The 13,808-nt window shown below is 45.8% G+C and overlaps 1 protein-coding gene across 4 annotated transcripts in view; it reads left to right on the top strand.

The window, feature by feature from the left end:
• The window catches only part of GAREM1 (GRB2 associated regulator of MAPK1 subtype 1), a 125,398-nt gene continuing 111,590 nt past the window's right edge, over positions 1 to 13,808 (top strand). Inside the window, exon 1 of one of the 4 annotated variants that reach the window (XM_084620288.1) lies at positions 1 to 495. In XM_084620288.1, the coding sequence (XP_084476414.1) occupies positions 375 to 495 (121 nt within the window). In that variant the 5' untranslated portion in view covers positions 1 to 374. Of the gene's footprint in view, positions 496 to 729; positions 1,009 to 13,808 lie in introns of those variants that run through there. The other 3 variants (XM_084620289.1, XM_084620291.1, XM_084620290.1) reach the window with 3 other exon arrangements.

Below are 13,808 nucleotides of genomic sequence, written 5' to 3' on the forward strand. Positions count from 1 at the left end.
GAGCCAGCCCGGCACTTTCCTTTCGGGAGCGGGGAGGAGCAGCCGCTGCGCAGGCGTCTCTCGCACCCTGTTGATTAGTCAGTGCTGGGATGGCGTTTCCTGGGCCAGCCGCAGCTGCGAGCCGAGCGGGGAGCAGCCCCGGGGGGCCGGAGCAGCAGCCGCAGCCGCTGGGCGGGTGTCACCTTGCGCTTCGCCAAGCCTAGCATGTCCCGGGGAAGCGGAGGTGGAGGCGGAGGCGGCGGCAGCTGCAGCCGCCGCTGAGCAAGGCGAGCTCCGTCCTGTTGGCTGCAGCACCCCGCCGGGCAGGAGCCGCCGCCGCCGCCGCCGCCTGCCAGCCTGACTCCCCCTCCCCGCGCCCGGAGGCGGAAGGGAAGATGGACCCGGGCCCCTCGCTGGGCTCCAGCCTCAAGGATGTGAAGTGGAGCGCGGTGGCCGTCCCCTTGGACCAGCTGGTTAGCACCTACCGGCTGCCCCAGCTCGTGCGGCTGGACAGCGGTGAGTAAAGCGCCGGGCTGGCGGCGGGGGCAGGGCTGGGAGCAGCAGCAGCAGCCGCCCATTAACTATTAACTTCTGCAGACTCGGCGGGCGGGAATGGCTCCTCCGAGAGACTCCCCCGAGCGCGCGGCGCGGCGCGGCGCGGCCCCCTCCACAGCCGGGGGAAGGGGGCTGCCCGACCCGGGGCGCACGCGTGCCCGGGGACCCCCGGCTTGCCACGGGCAGAGCTGCGGACAGAACCTAGTCGTAGCCCGCCGCCTTCTGGACCAGCGCTTCTCCGGCGGCTCCAGCCTCACGAGCCCAGGGGTCCTCTCAGTGACTTGGGTCCCAGAGCGATGCCTTGCGGCCTGCGCTCATCTCCGGGGCCCCACGCCTTTGCCCGCGATGGAGTTTGACAGGGGTGTGTGAAATCCCTCTCTTTCAGTTCGCCTTGGTTTACAAAAAGATCTTGAATGCTCTCTGGCAGGAACGGCGTGTCTCTTGTGGGTCTGTGTCTGCTTCATTTATTGGGCTGTAAGTAGTAATCCATCATTAACTGGAAAATGCAGAAGTGAGGGGATGTTTACAAGGTTAATGATTAGCTCCAGGAGTTTCTAGCTTGGAAAAATGTTACCCCCATAAAAATTCGGATTCTGGCCCTGAGGGTAGGGAGAACTGCAGAATGCTACAACAGACTAAAATTGCCTTTGGTTTGTACTCTGAAACCAGACATCTCTGCTTATTAGATGTTACGGTAAAGTTTTGGCTCTTCTTCTTTCACTATTTTTCTTTCAGTATTCTACTGGTTTAAACAAACTGGATCATGCTCTTTTGTGTGTGAGAGTTTGGGGAAGCTCAGTGAGTCCAATCTAATGTCAGTTGGGTGTCTTTGAGAGTCAAAAAATACATGATTAAAATGTAGGAGGACATTTGCAATACCTAGGCTCAGTCCTGTGATTATATTTTGTGGAACCTACATCAAGGCCAAAGTAAAAGGAATATTAAATACACCAAGTAGTCTCAGCCATAAATGTTCATCATGTTAATGTTGACTGAAAGGGCAACAGACCTGTAAAAAGAGAGGTAACATGAGAAATTTGTAAATCTCAAAGAAAAGGAACTTTTTATTACTATTTACTTGTATTTTAACCTGCAGTCTCTAGGTCAGCGTAATATTTTCTATTAAAATCTGGAAATTAGAGGTTATGCCCCTGATAGAATGGCTATTAGAGCAAAATGCTACTACATGGGACAAGAATTTGGGAATGATATTGCTGTTCTTTGAAGGTTTGGAGTGCATTTTCAGAGACCAGTAACTGGTGGTCATAAAAGGTGTATTGTTATGCCAGTCACAGAGGGAGAGTTCAGGAGGTAGAACTTGAGTGAGAGGGATGGGTCTAGAGAAGGCGGCTCAGGAGGTACAAAAACAATAGCTTTTTCTTGGTCCAATACAAATGTAGGCGTGATTGGTTTTCCCTTGATTTATAGGAAGGCAGCTCATGTTTGGGTGTCTGCTGCAGCAGTTATGGTACTTTCAATGTGTCATCTATGAAGTGACATTGAGGGATGTATGATCTGGTAAAATAATTTGATTACAAGTTTTTCATTTGACTGAAAAGTTGTCCTTTTATGGCTTTGAGACTGGACCAACATCCTTAAGTAATATCTCATCTTACTTTATCTGCTCATCCACACTGAAATCATCCTGTTGCTTACCTGTCCTAATTAGATTCCTGAGGTGATGGGAGCCAGAGCTTTTTGTAAGTCTGCCCCTTGATTATCTAGTATCTTTCCTATATCACTTTGTAGAGCTTCTGTCCTGATGGTCAGAAGTAGGGCGAAGAAAAGATTTTCTGCCTTAACTGCTGATTAGTTTTATAGTGTTACATCACAGGGTACTGCAATATTTATGTGAAAGCCGCTATGTTAATGCGACTTGTATCGTAGTTACACCTTCTGTGACTTGGAGCAGCTAAAATGGCCTCCGACAGTTGTGCTTAAGATTGTCAGGTTGCTGGAAGCAATTCCAGATGTAGTATGTCTCTTGATAATCTCATAATTCTCTCCCAAGCTTCTTCATCTTTGTTGACTTGCCATCATTGTTGGCTTGACCTTTTATGACTACCAAATTCACAGTCCATTTTGATCAATTTAACAGTCATAGGATTTAAAAAATCATGGATTTCAGCTATTTAAATTTGAAATTTCACAGTGTTGTAATTGTAGGAGTCCTGACTGAAAAAGGAGTTGTGGGGAAGTTGCAAGGTTTTTTATGGGGGCTTGTGGTACTGCTACCCATGCTTCTGCACTGCTGCTGGTGGCGACGCTGCCTTCAAAGTTGTGCAGCTGGAGAGTGGTGGCTGCTGGCCGGGAGCAGCAGTGCAGAAGTATGTTAGTGCCACCCTTACTTCTGTGCTGCTGCCTGCAGAGCTGGGCCCTCAGTCAGCAGCCGCCATTCTCCAGCCACCCCTCTCTGAAGGCAGCAGCGCAGAACTAAGGGTGGCATGGTATGGTATTGCCAGCCCTGTCTGTGCTACTACAGCCAGCAGCCACTGCTCTTTGGCTGCCCAACTCAGAAGTAAGCATGGCAATACTGCGAACCCCCTAAAGTAACTTTCTGACCCCCTGCAACTCCCTTTTGGGTCAGGCCCCCCAATTTGAGAAATGCTGGTCTCCCCTATAAAATCTGTACAGTATAGAGTAAAAGCACACAAAAGACCAGATTTCACTGGCGGGAGACCAGATTTCACGGTCCGTGACGTGTTTTTCATGGTGTGAATTTGGCAGGGCCCTGCTTATTGGAAGGGTACTAGAAGCTTATTGGGAGCAGGGAGAGCTCTTGGAAATAAAATTATTATTGGCCTCATGCCCCAGTACATCTCTCTCTCACCCCTTTCTTTCCCCCTGCCCCATCTCCCTTGATTTGTTGTTTGTGTCTTGTTTTTAGAAGTAATGGGAGGAGTTCCTCATAGTTAATGAGAAGGCACAGATACTGTTCAACTTTGCACTTAGATCTTTCTGCATCTCTTTAGAGGTCTCATGCTTTAGCTTGCGGTGTCACAGAGATGACAGTCACAAAAGTCAATGTCTTATAAAGAATGCAGACAAGATTGACTCCTTCACTGGTAACAGAGAGTGTTTTCTACCTCAGAGGGGATTGCCTTAGAATGGGAGGGAGGAAGTGGTGAACCAGAGACCACAGCTTTGTCCCGTGAAGTGAGAAAGTAGAGTTTGTGTGATATTTATATGAGTGGCTGAAAGACTTGTTGTTCCAGGTCCTCTGTCTACACCCTGGATAACAAAGCCACTTATGGGAATCTGACAGAGGATATCTTTGAATTAAGAATAGGAGAAACCAAAGGCAAAACCGATCGCTAACCTGTTGCATCCTCTGAAGTTTAACACACTTTGTAACTTGGACAGGTAATTCTATCGGGTTGCATTGGGTTTTTAAAGTGAGCTTCGCTGAAAATATTCACAACTTGTAAACACGTTTGCCAACATTTACAAACCTTAGTGCCTGAAGTTAGCCTAAAACTGGTCTGATCTAAAAACGGTGCTGAGTATCCACAAATCCCATGGTAGTCTATGGGGAGCTGCAGGTGCACTGCCCCCTTTGAAATTCAAGCCACTTTTAGATAGGTGCCTGTCTTCAGGTGCCCTAGGTTTAAAATGTTGGCTATTTGAATCTCCTCAAGAAAGTCTTAAACTGGCTGCTTTTCCCTTTGTGAATTTTTGTTAAAAGTAAACTCACTTGGGGGGGTGTGGGTAGGAGGTGGAGTAGGAAGAGGGATTGAGGAAGAGTTGGAGATTTTTTTCATACGTCAGTGTTTGTAAGACTTCATTTTTTCTTGTCTTTGAACAGTTGCTTTTCTGAAGCTCTCTAGCGATGGGAGATTATTGTAATGTGTCTTCACATCTCTTTTGTGATTTAGGTCTTAGAAAAATCGAATTATTCAATTGTTTGAGTGCAAGAACTTCACTGCTCTCTTGTCAGGGATTGTCTACACTGTGCCACAGTGCGGAGAACCAAGGTGGTGCGAATTGCAGAGTGCACCAGAGTGTTGCGATCTAACTGCCCCCCAGGGACACTGCTAGCATGATCTAAAAGGATCCTGTTCAGACAGGACTGTGTCAATGTGAACTAAGTACATTTTTAGTTTGCACCAGCAGCATCCATGCAGGGCATTAAAAGTACAACACTTAAGTGTGCTCTGCAGTTTATGCCACTGTAGTCTGCGCTGTGGTGCAGTATAGACCTAAGTTTAGTCTCATCATGTCTGATGACTTCAAATTCTGGATAAAGTGAAAATGAATGAATGAAGTCACATTTCTTGTGCAAGAATCTCCTATAACTTAGAATGCAGATATGAACATCCTGGAAGAATGTCCCCTCCAAATAGTTCAGCTTGCTTTGTAAGCACAGTTATACCATACACAGGAAATGATAAAAAATACAGCTGATGTGAAACAGAAAAATTTATTGTCCAGAATCAAAATCCGAAATTTTTACATAAACTAAAGCTACTTTTGGGTCAGGGAGAGTGGGTTTTCGGGGTTTCCTGGGGGAGAGGGGAGTGAGGGAAGAAGAAATTTGCCTAGTTATATATAAACTGCACATGGTAGTAATTAGGCTGTGTCATCTCACCTCAAACTGAAATTAAAAGATATATATTCATAACTTCTCATTGAAAACTGGGATAGTTCAAGCTGATAGGAATATTTAGTTGTTCAAATTTCTAAATAGCTTGCACTTGGTAATTCATCATAATGCTGCTAAAGTGGTGAGTCCTCTGAAATATAGAATGGTCCTTAAAGATGGTAAATACTTTATTTCAGATGCCATTGGTTTTGTGTCTTTATCAAGTGCCTATTGCCTTAGCAATTGCGGGTATAAAAAAAAAAGTTTAACAAGTTACAGCACTTAGACTGCTATTACCATGCATGTTTCCAGTATGTCTTAACAGGCTAAATATTAATTGCAAACACAGCTAACAAACACTAAACCCAATGAATAAGCATTACATCTTGTCTTGGGGCTCACTAAATTGGCTCAGTCAGACCAAGGAGAACAAAGACAGTAAGAACTGGATGAGAGAGTCCTGCCTCCACCCCCTGAATTACACTCTAGGAGATGGAATCCTGGCCTCACTGAAGTCAGTGGGAGTTTTGCCATTAACTTGCAAGGGGAAAGGATTGCACCCCAGGATCCAATAGCAAAAATACCTTTATATGACCTTTACTGGCACTGCAGGGTATTAGGCGAGAATAGGTCTCTGAGGTAACGGTGTCTCTGCCTGTTCAGGGGTTATAAATAGACAACAAAATACTTACTATTATAACTTTAGACCTTTCTGGTGAGTTATTGTCTTTAACTGCTAAATAAGTCAATACTCCATGGAGACCTTATCCTTATTTTCTCAAGGTTTTTGAAATTTCTGGTAGCACTGATGTAGTCTAAGGATAATCTTGGAAGCCGGAAGAAAAATGCTATTAAGACTAAGAAGTGGAAATTATGCTTTGGTTAAAGAGTTAAACTCCATGGCTTTTTGGCAGCAAATGGTGAACTCCATTGCTGGCATTCAAATCCAGTTTTTGTTTTTAAATAGGAAAATTCAATGTCCTACTGTTGTCTTATTTATTAGGACCCCTGTCATCCTAGCACCATTGTTAATTTTTGACAGCTAGCTATTGTTTTTATCCCCAAGGAGGGACCTGGGACCACATTCCCTCTCAATTCCAGAGACTGGTCTCTCTAGCGATGAGATCACTATCACAGCAGTCTGCTTGTACTCATCCTGTGGATAAAAATATTTCCCGGTGCTGTCAGCTATTTAACAATCATCACTCCAGAAAAAAATATTTAAAACAAATGATACTAGTGTTTTTAAAATCAAACATCCTGGCACTAGTCTGGCTGGGTAGATAGCCCAGCTTGAGGCACCAGTGTTCAGAAGTCACTTTTGGCTGTTCACTGAGCCTAACTGAGAACACCACTCTGAATTTCTCTGGTGATAGTGTTGATGGATCACTATAAGTTATTAAGACTCAGAGGGAAATAATTTCTTTTGACTCGCAGCATAAATGCAATATTTGTGATTGCTTTAAGGCAGACTGACTGAATTATGATGTGGATTTCAAAGAGGGGAAAGCCTATGAAAAGGTCTTGTGGGGTTGGGTGAAATGTCTTATGAACCCTGATTAAACTCTCTTAAATAACTGCACTGGGAGATACTTTACTTGATGCTTGATCTGGCTAGGCTTGAGGTTGCCATATTGCTGCCTGGGAGGAACAAGCTTTATTTATTACATTGTAAATCCTGTCCTCAATGAGGTACCACACCAGAGGTAACCTATTTTAAAAAAGGTGTTTAGAACCATAATAAGTGGTTTAGAAATTAGAGATGGAAAAGACCTCTATCTACTCCATTCCCCTGTTACTGCAAGATTGTTCCCTACAACATGTGAAGTGTTTAGTCTAGTTCTGAATGATAAGATAGCGTTGTGTGGTTTTGAGACAAAGAACATCACACTAAATAGAACAGCTTGACTATGAACATAGTGAACAATTCACATTGCATCCTTTTACAAACTCAGGGATATTTTTGAAATTGAGCAATGGCTTTATACTAAGAATTTCACTCCTCTGAGGTTTGTGTGTGGTATCATTTATTGTGGATAGTCTTCTTTCAAGAAACTGTTGCAAAGTGCTTCAGTGGATTGTAGTATTTGGAGGAGGTGGTAAGAACCACTTTGGAAAAACTAAAGGAGATCAAAAAGACGTGAGCCCCTCAGAATGTACACGATCTAAACACCCATGCTGTGTAAGGCAAGCTATTGTACAGTGTGTAGGTAGGTGATGGTTCAGTGGGTAGGTAAAGCCTCCAGTTAGGAGAAGGCAAAAAGACAGGATGTACTTTGGAAGTAGTGACAGCTTACTTATGGCCTGACTTTTTTTCCATAAGCATTGAGCAGCTCTGAAAAATCAGACCATTAATGTTTGAATTGCACATACATCAATGCACACAATTAATATAATCTTCCACCTCTGCCCCACAGACATACTTTCCCTCGTGGTCTGCTGATTCCATCATGACAATTGAGTGAAAAAGCAGATGGCTGCCTGCTTGCTGTATTTTCTTTCCAACAGGCAGAAATGTGTTCCAGAAACACTTTAGTGAAAAAGCTTTTAAATTGTTTTAAGTGCTGCTACCTTGTGACATCTATGAAAATGATAGTGCCCTTCTGGAGTTGGAGTCCAAGTAACTTGGCAACACCTATCTCAAGTGTAGAACAATCTTCCAGATGAGATGCACCTGAGTTCACTAATGTGTATCTCAATTTTAAAGCTAAAAACTGTCGTCGTTTGAGCCTATTGTTCACTAGCAACTTCAGATACAATAGTGTGTACTGTGTGTTCTTGAATCAGTATGCTACTCCAATTATTGTGGGCTCTTGATAATGCTCTGCTATGGTAGTCAAGGATTCAAAACAGTTTGTCCTAAGCTGCTATTTTCATATGCTCATAAGTGCTCAGATATCACAGGGATGGTACCGAGATAAAGGCACAAAATAGACCACCTGGGCTGAAATTTTGCACTCTTGACCGGTACACAAAGGTTCCTTAGAGATTTTCTTTTAAAAAGGTAATATCTCTCCAGCAAATTCTTTAGTTCAAGAATGGAGGAAAAAATACCCCCCCCTTTTTTTTTTTTAAATGATGGCTCTGATTTTTTATTATTATTGTTGTTTAAAAATTTTTGACAGTCTTCTGGGAGATTTAGTGCATTGGCTTGGTTTAATATTTTAAAATATCACTTAGGGCTTTGGTTCTCACCTTTTTTCATTTGCGAACCCCTTTGGAAATTTCGAATGGAGGTGCGGACCCCTTTGGAAATCTGTTGCCTGTATATATAGTTGAATTCTGTTCAGTTAGTTTTCAGTCTTTTGTGGACCCCTTAGACCTGGGGTTCTCAAACTTCATTGCACCGCGACCCCCTTCTGACAACAAAAATTAATACATGACCCAGGAGTGGTGACCAAAATCTGAGCCCGCCCAAGTCCTATTACTCGGGGGAGGAGGAGCAGAGACAAAGCCCGAGCCCCGCCACCCCAGGTGGGGGTGGGTCAAAGGCAAAGAGATTCAGCCTCAGGCAGGTGGCCTGTAACCTGAGCCCCGCTGCCCACGGCTGAAGCCCTCAAGCTTTGGCTTCTGCCCTTCATGGTGGGGCTCTAGGGTTGCTAGGTGTCTGATTTTTCGACTGGAACACCCAGTCATAAAGGAACCCTGGTGGCTCCGGTCAGGACTGCTGACCGGACCATTAATGGTCCAGTCATTGGCGCAGTGGGGCGAAGGCAGGCTCCCTGCCTGCCATGGCTCCACGAGGCTCCTGGAAGCAGCGGCATGTCCTCCCTCTGGCTCCTAAGCTTCGGGTGCTGCCACTGCTCCAAGCATCAGCTCCACAGCTCCCATTGGCTGAAATGTGGCCAATGGGGGCTGTACCTGTGGATGGGGCAGCGTGCAGAGCTGCCTGGCCGTGCCTCCACGTAGGAGCCGGCGGGGGACGGGGGGGGACACACATTGCTGCTGCTGCTGCTGCTGCTTCCAGGAGCTGCCTGAGGTAATCGCTGCCCGGAGCCTGCATCTCAGACCACCACCTGTGCCCCAACCCCCTACCACAGCCATGATGCCCCTCCCATCCTCTGAACCCCTCAATCCCAGCCTTGGAGCCCTCTCCTGCACCCCAAACCCTTTATCCCCAGCTGGAGCCTGTACCCCCCTGGTACCCCAACCCCCTGCCCCAGCCCTGATGCCTCTCCCACCCTCCAAACCCCTCAGCCCCAGTTCAGTTCCCCCTCCTACAGCCCAACCCCCTCAGCCCCAGCCAGCACCCTCCCCCCCCCCGCACCTCAACCCGCTGCCTCAGCCCGGAGCCCCCTCCCACATGCCGAAACCCTCAACCCATAGCCACCTCCTGCACCCCAAATCCCTCATCCCTGGGCCCACACCCCCAGCTAGAGCCCTAATCCTGCACCCCAACCACTTGCCCCAGCCTGGAGCCCCCTACCGCACCCTAAACCTCTCATTTCTGGCCCCACCTTGGAACCTGCCTCTCTCACACCCCTGCCTCAGCCCCGAGTCCCCTTCCATACTCCGAGCCCCTTGGCTCCAGCCCAGAGCCCTCTCCTACACCACAGAGCCTGCACCCCCAGCTGGAGCCCTCACTCCCTCCTCCACCCCGATTCCCTGAGCCAGCCCGGTGAAAATGAGCGAGTGAGCGAGAAAGGGGGGAGATGGAGTGAGAGGAGGTGGGGCCCCAGAGAAGGGGCAGGGCAAGGGTGTTCGGTTTTGTGCGAGTAGAAAGTTGGCAGCCCTATGGGGCTCAGGCTTCGGCTCCAATAAGTCTAAGCCAGCCCCAGTGACCCCGTTAAGACAGGGTCGCCACCCACTTTGGAGTTCTGACCCACAGTTGAGAACTACCGCTTTAGACGTAGTCCAGCGACCCCAGGGTCTGTGGACCACACGTTGAGAACCACTGACTTAAGGACACAAATTTAAGGTAAACTCAATCAGAAACTAAGACAGGATGCCCAAGTAAGTAGGATAGTTCTTAAGAAACTAAAACAAGTGTTGTGTAATGGTTCATGTATTGTTGTTTCTAATGGTTGTAATAAAGCATGACACAAGGGACTAGCATTAAAACTGACATGGGAAAGAAGTTAACGTTTTTAATACCTTTATGGGTCAAGGTGTTCCTGGCAATTTTAGTTAAATGAATTCAGCACTCTTTGTAGTGGTCCGGTGAACTTAAGGGAACATGCTGAAAAGAAATGCTACAGTATATGGGACAACATGGTATAGCAGTTAATTTCAGTCACAGGAGCTATGTTCCAGGAATTCCACCTGTAGTTTGACTGCAGCAAGAATATTGATATTTTGGTATAGTGAATAACTAGCTGTCAAGATCTGAGAATCTCTTGTAGGAAAATACTCATCATATTAACACACACAGTGCATATGACGCAAAAAACAAGCTTCATAAAACACTGTGCCAAATTACTTAAACCTCTTGAATTTTATATTTATGGTGCGTTCCGTTGGTTTAACTATGCTATTTAAATTTTATTCTTTCTTGTACAGCCCGCATTTTCCATACTATATATAGCTCTGTAGCTAGTCATGGTACTTGATAAGCAAATATACAATAAAGACAGTGTTCCAGCTTTGTACTGTAATTTAGACTGAAAATACAGCACAATGATGAAAGACCATGGTGTGTGAGGAGGTAGGGAAGTATGTTCATGTTGAAGGGATCAAATGTTCCCTAGACTGTTTTGGAAAACTAGCAAATCTACTGCAGGTTTTGTAGGGGAAAAAATCATCCACCCCCATTCATGGAGTGGTGTGAATAACTGGAAGTCACAGAGCTAATTACATTTAAATTGATTTACATCCTTGCGTCCTTGTTCTTGGAAGAACACTTTCAGAAGCCTTAAATTACTCTTGAGTATCTGTATAAAATTATTGAAAAATGAAAACTTCATTTGCTGAAAAGACCTAAATCTCTCTCTTCCTTCCCCGCCCTCCTCCTGAAGGTTATAGCCTCATTACACATTTTACATCTGATCATAAAACATTCACTTTTGAAATTGTGCCCATGTAATTGTGTTATGGTCACACTAGTCTGTTCTCAGTCTTCAAATTTGAAACTTGTTCATATTTGTTCTAGGAAAAAATGTTGAGCCTCTGTGGATGGTGATTAGGAAAGATGAGAAGCTTGAACATTGAAAATGTACCTCCCTCAGATCATAATATAAAATATGACTAGCTATGTATGTGTATGGTACCACGCAGTGTTCCGAGACTGGGTGTGGCTTGCAGCAAGCCACAAAACTACAGCAAGTACCATTCCAGTGTAGGTGAAAGACAGTATATAGAAAAGGGAACACTTTAATTAAAAAAACAAAAACTGTAGCGCTGAATAGTAAAAGAGCTTTGTGAATTGTGAGTATTATTCTCCCTCCAGCCTTTTAGAGATAGGGAAGTTGGTCATGGAGATTTTGTTTCTCATTATTGTGTGCTTCTCGACAAAAGTGGAATCTTTTCTCCTTTCTAAATTGTTTAAAAAATTGTTATTGTAAAAAAGTTAAAATAACACTCTAAAGAAGATGATGATTTTTTGCCCTTAATATTATTCATTTGAAACTTGGCTTATAGGAAGGATGGTTTGGGTTTTAATAAATACTTCCAGTTTGCAGTTGGACTGGAAAAATAATTAAAAGGATATAACCAGATAAATTCTTATTCAGAATTAAAGCTATTACTCAAAGTTTTACCCTTCCTATGGGATTAATGCAGTAGTCTGAATACTTCAAAAAATTTTTGCTTATATTAAGTAGTGGTTTGAACAGAACTTATGAGTCTTTGAGACCCAGTTTGTATGGATTTACAGGCCTGAAGCTGGAGAAATTCTTCCACTGGAACAAACTGGGGTTTTCAATGGTGGTGTGACACAATGGGAAAGATCAGGCTTCGTGTTTATTCACTGGGACTGCTGTAGAACTCTGATCTTAAAGAAACAAAACTTCCCTGTTTCTGCTGGCTGTTGTGAGAGGAGTAGGGGGTAGGTAGTGCAATGGGTGCCAGCGTGAGTTATACTTGTGTTTGTCAACTGAATTGTATCCAGCTCTTGCAGGAGAGTTGAGGACTGAGGGGATGAAAGCTTGATTCCTAAAATAGTTAATACACTGTGTGACCATAAGCAAGGGGGGATCAGGCCATTACAGAGATAAGTTACTCTGAGGTCTCCTATCAGTGCTGCAAGAAGTTTTGTTAGTGATTCTGTAGATGGCATTCTTCTCATTTTGTTCAATACTGAACTGCAGGGGGTTGGGAGCATTGTCATTCTAGGTCTTGGCTCTCAGACGTGATTTAAAAATTTGTTTCAACTTGACTAGTAGTGGCTACTAAAGATGCTGTTGAGTATGCTGTCTCCCTAAAAATATAGGGTTAGCTGTGGTTTCCCAGCTAAATTTCTTGATTAGATTCTGTCTACCTATGACTCCTCTGCAGTTCTGTCTGGATGCTGCATTTCCCACTACCAGTTGTGTAGTGCTGCTTTCTCATTTAGTCTAGCAGTGCTTGTATTTGAGGGGCTGGTAAAGTGGGGTAGTTCAGAATTTAGAGAAGGGGAGTGAAATCCCATTTTGGATTCTATTCCCAGCTCTGCCATAGATTCAACTACAACATTGCATACACAGATTCATTCTGTCAGTTTGGGTAAATCACTTAGTACTTTAATTTTGACACACCAATAATGTTGCATGCTGGGAACAACATTGTACTAGAAAGCGGGGGTGGGTAAACTACGGCCCGTGGGCCACGTCTGGCCCGTCAGGCCTTTTAATCCGGCCCTCAAGCTCCCGCTGGAGAGCGGGGTTAGGGGCTTGCCCTGCTCCGGTGCTCCTGCCTGGGAGCGGGGTCAGGGGCTTGCCGTGTGGCGCCTGGAAGCAGCTGTACGTCCCCCCTCCAGCTCCTATGCGTAGGAGTAGGCAGGGGTCTCTTCGCACACTGCCCCTGCCCCAACTGTCACCATTAGCTGGGAACCGCGGCCAATGGTAGCTGCAGGGGTGGCGCCTGCAGATAGGGAAGCGCGCAGAGCTGCCTGGCTGGCACCGTGCCTCTGCGTCGGAGCCGTATGGGGGCATGCCGCTGCTTCTGGGAGCTACGGGGGTGGCATCTGCAGACTGGGCAGTGCGCAGCAGACCTGCCTGGCTGCGCCTCTGCCTAGAAGCTAGAGGAGGGATGTGCTGCTGCTTCTGGGAGCCGCTTGAGGTAAACACCGCCCGGAGTCTGCACCCCTGAGCGCCGCCCCAGCGCTGATTCCCCTCTCCTCCCCCCCCACCCTGCCTGCCGAACCCCTTGATCCCAGCCCAGAGCACCCTCCTACATCCCAAACGCCTCAGCCCCAGCCAGAGCCCACACATACACACACACACACCATCCTCCAGCCTGGAGCCCTCTCCCACACCCAGAAGTCATTTCTGGCTGCACCCCAACCTCCAATTTTGTGGGCATTCATGGCCCGCCATACAGTTTTTATAACCAGATGTGGCCCACAGGCCAAAAAGTTTGCCCACCCCTGCTCTAAAGGATCCTTGCAGACTTCTTTGCAGGATATGCTTCCTTGGGTAGGCTCTGTAGCTTTCCATTCCTGCAAGTTAGTTGCTGTAATTGCAAAAAGAAAAGGAGTATTTGTGGCACCTTAGAGACTAACAAATTAATTGACAGCTCCTTCCCTTAATCAACTGAAGCTGCAGGTTGGTGCCTTTCT

The sequence above is a fragment of the Lepidochelys olivacea genome (assembly GCF_965140295.1).
Source record: "Lepidochelys olivacea isolate rLepOli2 genome assembly, chromosome: 2".
In the NCBI taxonomy this organism is placed as follows: Eukaryota; Metazoa; Chordata; order Testudines; family Cheloniidae; genus Lepidochelys; species Lepidochelys olivacea.